This window comes from Oratosquilla oratoria, chromosome 30 (assembly GCF_046742065.1).
Source record: "Oratosquilla oratoria isolate Oo_2021 chromosome 30, ASM4674206v1, whole genome shotgun sequence".
Lineage (NCBI taxonomy): Eukaryota > Metazoa > Arthropoda > Malacostraca > Stomatopoda > Squillidae > Oratosquilla > Oratosquilla oratoria.
Window position 1 is genome coordinate 42,048,863 of NC_134806.1, and position 7,500 is coordinate 42,056,362.

The following is a 7,500-nucleotide window of genomic DNA, read 5'->3' on the forward strand; positions in this document are numbered from 1 at the left end:
AGTAGGTACGGGACGTTAGTCAAGGAGTTGTGACCTTGCTGTCCCGGTGTGTGGTGTGTGAGTGGTCTCAGACCTACCCAGAGATCGGCTAATAAGGAGCTCTGAGCTCACTGCCGTAGGGTGGTGTCTGGCTGTCTCGACAGACTGCAGCAGATCCGAGGTGAATACACACACACACACACACACACACACACACACACACACACACACACACACACACACACACAGTACTAAAAAGAATATAAGGAAACTAGAAAGAATACAGAGAGCAACAACAAAGTTGGCACCAGCTCTTTCCAAATTAACATACGAACAAAGATTATCGAAACTAGAACTGCCAACACTAGAGCAAAGAAGAGAAAGAGGTGATCTACTGACTATATATAGAATCATGAAAGGAATGGAAATCCTTAACAGAAAAGATTTACTAAAAATGACAATGGAAAAACAGGTCATGAAGAGAAACTCAAAAAGGACAACTATAGAAGAGATAGGAAGAAGAATAGCTTCCCACACAGAATGCTAGATACATGGAATAACTTAGATGAAAAAAACAGTGTGTGCAAATACTATTCACGATTTTAAGAATAAACTTGATGGTGAAAGATACAAAGACGGGTCACCACGAGCATAGCTCCCTTCCCGTATAATACAACTAGGTAAATACAACTAGGTAAATACACACGCAAGCACGCACGTACTTGAACACTCATACACGCACACGCACATGCACATAAACACACACACACACACACACACACACACACACACACACACACACACACACACACACACACACACACACACACACACACAGTAATAGACAGTTGGGACAAGTTAGATGAGAAAGTGGTGTGTGCAAAAACAATACATGAATTTAAAAATAGTTTAGATAAAATGAGATATGAAGACGGGATACTACGAGCATAGCTCCCCTTCCCATAAAATACAACTAGGTAAATACAACTAGGTAAATACATACGCACACACACGCGCATACAAACACACACCCACGCGCGCGCACACACACACACACACACACACACACACACACACACACACACACACACATATATATATATATACACACATATGCATACATACATACATAAATACACACACACACACACACTCACACACACACACACACACACACACACACACACACATACATATATATATATATATATATATATATATATATATATATATATATATATAAACATACATACATACATACATACACACATGCATATACCAAGGGCTTTTTCCCCCTTACAAGGGAGGTAGCCAAAGTCAAAGGCATAAATCCACTCCCACCCACTTCATCCCCACATACTCCACTCCCATTCACCACTCCTCCCTCCCTCCTTTCTTGGCTTCTCATAGATGACGGGTCATTCCTATATCTTGCCCACTACCCTGGGTCAGAAGCATTGCAGCAAGACACAGCACATCCGCAGCAAGGCCGCTTCATTTAATCGACGACCCCCCTTCTCCGTACCCTCATGCAGAAAAAGAGAAGACGGGGAGAAATCCCTTCGGGCTGCGTCCAAGTATAATTTACGCATACCCCCTCATCCCCCATCCCTCACCCACTCCCTTCCATGCATCACAGCATCATCTATACACAACCATTCTCCACTCACCCCCTATCTCCTGTCTTCTCCCCTCCTTCCTCAACAGAGATTCCCCTTTTTCCCAATGCCCCTTTTACCCCATCCATCCATCTCATCCTTGTTCGCCCCCTCATGTTCGCTTTTTCCTCCTCTGCCTTCCACTCCTGAGTCTACGCCTTTTTAGGGAAAACAGATTCATATTCCTTAGTCAATTTTCGTATGATTTATTTTTGATATTTGGATTCAGTTTGCGGCTCGCCATTGTACTTTTTTCAATCTGTCAATGTCTTTAATGATATTTAGTGACCATACGGAAACAGCATATTCCAAATGTGGACGAACTAACGATTCTTGTAGCTTGTTAATAACAGATGGACTTTTAAAATCAAAAGACCACGCAATCAGTCCTAGAATCTTATTTCCTTTCTCTGAGGCGAAAATACACTTCTTAGATGAGTTGAGATAATTACTGATGATCTTTGCTTATGAATGAATTTGTTTTGCTTCGAGCTGCAAAATACGAAGCTGATAATTTTAGCCAAACCTACCGATGCGTTTACCCAAATATGATGCCAGGAATGATGCGCGTCACCCATCATTGGCTGTGGTGAGCTAATATAATCGCACCAAGAAAAAAAAAAAGACCGTGGTGAATCACACACACGCACACACACACACACACACACACACACACACACACACACACACACACACACACACACACACACACACACAATCACACAATCACACCATAATAGCTATCAAAATGGACATTAAATATGGACAAGAAAGCTCAGCTGTGTTCAAACATGTTAAACAATTTAAACATTGTTTAGACTGGGACAAAGCTGAGCTTATTTATAAATCCAGATGTGAGTACAGGAAAAAAATGTCAGAATCTATTATAATTGAATACCAGCCCGATATGAACATTTCAAAGGGGCAATGGTCCCCGGATTTAATTTCAGGACTTTTCATCACCAGCCTCTTAAAATTACATTTGCCTCCTGACTTCAAACTGTTCCCCTTTGTCATGTCAAGGGTGCTACTAGCAGACCTCACTATTCTTATTTGCATCTACTAAAGAAGATTGCAGTTTGCAATCGAAATATATAGATTCCCCGTCTCCAATCTTTTCTACTCCAACAGTGGTTTTCACATGATATATATATATATATATATATATATATATATATATATATATATATATATATATATATATATATGCAAAGAAATCACAAAACACACGTGATGAACTATTTTTGCAGAAACCACCGGGAAATTGAAAAAAAAAAAAAAAACAGATACCGAACGTTTTCGTCTATTAAGACATTTTCAAAGGTACAGAAAAGCAATACAGAAAGAAACAATATATACATAAGAAGACAGAGGATATTCGGAAAGGTCCCATGTTACATATTATCACACACAATTTTGTCAATAATAAAATTGTCCAATTTAAATCAACCCAAACTCAAGTTCATTTTTTTTTCTTTTTCTTTTTTTTATAAAACAAGATTCAATAGTTTTTCTTCTATAATATTATTACAAGAAGTAATTATTTTAGAATTTCACCAGTCAATATTATGACCAATCCCTTTGGTGGACAAATAATCCACTGGACACTTGTCCAGTTCTAATACTATATTCGGAAAGGTCCTACAATTTTGTCAATAATAAAATTGTCCAATTTAAATAAACCCAAACTCAAGTTCATGTTATTTCCAAAATTTCTTTTTATGAAACAAGATTCAATAATATTTCTTTCTATAATATTATTACAAGAAGTAATTATTTTAGAATTTCCCCAGTCAATATTATGACCATAATCCCTTTGGTGGACAAATAATCCACTGGACACTTGCCCCGTTCTAATACTATATTTATGTTGGCCTATTCTTTTATCTAAACCTTTGCCTGTTTGGCCTATATAAATAAAATCACAGTTTTTACATGGTATATTATAAATACAACCTTCTTTACTTCTTGGAGAATTTTTAATTAACAGGTTCTTAATGTTATTATTGTTTTTAAATACTATCTGGATACCAACTTTTTAAAAATGCTAGGAAGATTGATTAAATTTTCGTGGTACGGAATTGTTAACATATGTATATATATATATATATATATATATATATATATATATATATATATATATATATATATATATATATATATATATATATACATATATATATATATGTATATATATATAATGATAAACAACAGTGATAATAATAGTAATAATGATAATGAATAGAATAAAACCATTGTGAATATAGAATAAAAAGTTTCCCTATGAGGTCGTGTGGATTCTGTCATAACAGAATATCTAAGTTTACCTGTGACTTCATGTTTTGAAAACGGAAAAGCCTGTAGCAATTGTTCTTCTACCCCTACAGGAGCACCTGGAGCAGCTGATGTACACGCACAAGGGCGTCCCGAGCGACGTGGTATCCAAGATCCTCTCGTTGGCGCACACCCTCCTGTCGCAGGAGTCCAAGGCCCTTGGGCTCCCGGATTTCCCCATCGACAACTTGGAAGCCGTCATGAGGCTCCTGGTGAGTATCCTGCTGTAGGTGAAGGAATGAGGTCGTTAATTGAAGATCCACATTTTGTTTTATTTTTCTTTCTTTTCCCGCAAAAGGAGCAGCACCATCTGATCATTTTTATGACAGTCGCATGTAGGATTCGAACCCACTGTTTTTGGCTACCCGTAAGGTTACCTCCACAGAGCCTTTACCCACTCCACCACAGAGACTATAAAAGTCTTGTAACCTGGGATCTATCTGATTCCCGAGGATAGGAAAGATCACTAATCTGCGACCCCAGTTCCTGTTTTACATAGACCCAAGCCCACTGGTGGCAGAGTGTAAGGTAACCTTAGGAGTGGCCGAAAGCAGTGGGTTCGAATCCTACATGCGACTGTCATAAATATGATCAGATAAATGTCGCTGTCACTAGCGAATTTCTCTCAAGGAGCAGCATTATGTTTGTTTTTTCATTTATGCATATCATCAAAACTGATTAAAATCTCTAAGTTAAAAGTAGCTTTGCATGATTTCACATGATATTTTACTATAGTTTGCCTAACCAAAGGAAATTTGATTAAACCTATTAAAATCGTAGACTAAAATATGTTTTGATTATATGTAAAATACATTTGATGAGGAATAGGGCTAATGTAAATATTTGGAAGAAAAGCTGATACAATTACAAGATGGTCACCACAAGTTCTACTATGGAGGTAAGGACAAGAAGATCTAGTGGAGTAGGATTCTTGATCAACCGAGAGATTACTGGTAACGTAGTCAAGTTCAGTAGTTTATCAGACAGGGTAGCTTGGATTGTGATTAGGCAGTGTAAAAGGTACACTCTATTAATAGTTCAGGTTTATGGTTTATGCACCAACTTCACAGAGTTCAGACGATGAAATTGAGTCGTTCTATGATTGTTTAAGTCAAGTAATGGATCAAGAAAAAAGTAAGTACATGTTGGTAATAGGCGACTTTAATGCCAAAGTAGGGAAGAAGATGAGAGAAGATACGTGCATTGGGAAGTTTGGAGTAGGTGAAAGAAATGACAGAGGCGAGATGTTAGTAAATTTTGCAGAGAACTACAATATGGGGATAATGAACACTTTCTTTCAAAGGCGTGTAGGTCGTAAATGGACGTGGAGAAGTCCAAATGGAACAACAAAGAACGAAATAGACTTCATGTTAGGAGATAAGAGCAAAAGCGTTAGCAGTGTTACGGTGATAAATAAAGTAAACATAGGAGTGACCATAGAATGGTAGGTTGCAGAGCTAAATTCAATTTCAGAGCCGAGAGAAATAAACTAGTTTTGAAAAAGAAAATAAGCCTTGCAAAGGTTAAGGATAATAAGACGAAATTTCAGTTAGAAATTAAAAATAGATTCGAAGCTCTAAGAACTACCGAGGACACCGTGGAAGATATTAATTTGAATTTAGTAAATATCATTAAGGAATCAGCAGAGAAAGTAGGAAGTACAAAAAACATTAGAAAAAATAAATATTCCAAAGCTACAAATTACCTAATTATAAAAAGAAGGACCATGCAGATTAAAAGCAGGAGAAACGAAATAGAAAGAGTAGAACTAAACAAGCTTATCAACAAAAGGCAGAGATCAGAGAAAAGAAAGAGAAACATGGGTGAAATAGAGGAAACTATTCGGAAATTAAAAGTATTAAAGTGACCGAGCGCAGACATGCTTTAGGAAGACAGCAAATGATATGTTTGAAAGGCGAAAATGGAGAAATAATTAAATGTAGAGACAAAATGGTAAAAAGAGTATAAGAATTTTACCAAGAGCTTTACTCGTCGAAGACAGTAGTTGAATCAGTAAATTCATGTGTAGAAGTTAGTAGTGTACCAGAGATTACAAAGTAAGAAGTAGAATTTGCTCTAAAAACTATGAAACGAGGAAAAGCACCTGGGGAAGATGGTATATCAATAGATCTGTTGAAAGACGCAGGGAAACTAGTTCATATTAAATTAGCTGAGTTGTACACCCAGTGCTTACGTCAAGAAAGCGTTCTTGATGCGTGGTGCAATGCTATTGTAATTTTGCTTCATAAAAAGGAGACCAGAAGGACCTTAGTAATTATCGACCGATTAGCTTGCTATCAAATGTATATAAAGTATTCTCCAATATCCTTACAAGTAGACTAAGTCAAGTTTTAGAAGGAAACCAACCGAGAAAACAGGCAGGCTTTAGAAGCGAATATTCGACTCTAGACCATTTGCAGGCGATAAACCAACTAATCGAGAAAACGACAGAATATAATATACCTCTGTGTTTAGCTTTTGTAGATTACGAGAAGGCCTTTGACTCGGTAGAACAAATAGCAATACTAAACTCGCTACGCAAACAGGGTACAAACGAACAGATCGTAAGAGTTTTAGAAAAGATTTATGCGAAAGGTGCCGCTATAATTCGACTACATAGAGATACAGAAAAGATCAATATCGAGAAAGGAGTGCGGCAAGGCGATACAATTTCACCCAAATTATTTACAGCTTGTTTGGAAGATATTTTCAGAAGGTTGAGTTGGGAAAAGAAAGGTTTGAAGATTAATGGCGAATATTTGAACCACCTAAGATTTGCGGATGACATTATTCTTATTTCAGAAAGAGCAGAAGACTTGCAAGATATGCTGAGAGATCTAAATAAGGAAATTCTCAAAGTAGGTTTAAAAATGAATAAGAGTAAAACCAAAGTAATGTTCAACACGAAAGTTCAAAGTAAAGAGATTGTAATTGATGGTGAGAGTCTTGAGGAAGTTGAGGAGTATAATTATTTAGGCCAGATGGTGAAAGTGACGAAAGATCATGATAATGAAATAAAAAGACGCATTGCAATTGGTTGGAAAGTGTTTGGTAAGTATAATAAAATCCTGAGAGGCTCTCTACCTTTATGTTTGAAACGTAAAGTTTACAATCAATGCATTCTACCAGCAATAATCTACGGGTGTGAGACTTGGAAGCTGACGAGGGCGATGGAAACAAAGCTAAGGACTGCACAGAGGAGAATGGAGAGATCAGTGATGGGAATAACACTGAGAGACCGAAAGAGAGCAAGTTGGGTGAGAGAGCAGACTAGAGTGAAAGATATTGTGGAGGCAGTAAAAGAGAGGAAGTGGAATTGGGCAGGTAAGTTAGTTCGAACGACTGATGAGCGATGGAGCAAGTGTGTTTCTGAGTGGACGCCGCGAGATAGGAAGCGTGGAAGAGGTAGACCAGACAGAAGGTGGAGAGATGAGATCGAGAAGTTTGCAGGAGTGACGTGGCAGAGGATGGCACAGTCGTGTGATTCGTGTAATGCTATGAAGGAGGCCTTTGTTCAGCAGTGGACTCA

The 7,500-nt window shown here is 37.5% G+C and overlaps 1 protein-coding gene across 5 annotated transcripts in view; it reads left to right on the top strand.

Annotated features, from left to right (window-relative positions):
* c12.2 (von Willebrand factor A domain-containing protein c12.2) overlaps nucleotides 1–7,500 on the top strand; it is a 353,857-nt gene that overhangs the window by 285,799 nt on the left and 60,558 nt on the right. For all 5 annotated transcript variants that reach the window (XM_076212829.1, XM_076212831.1, XM_076212827.1 and 2 more), the window contains one exon: nucleotides 4,025–4,183. In XM_076212829.1, coding sequence (XP_076068944.1) covers nucleotides 4,025–4,183 — 159 coding nt within the window. The remainder of the gene's footprint in view (nucleotides 1–4,024; nucleotides 4,184–7,500) is intronic.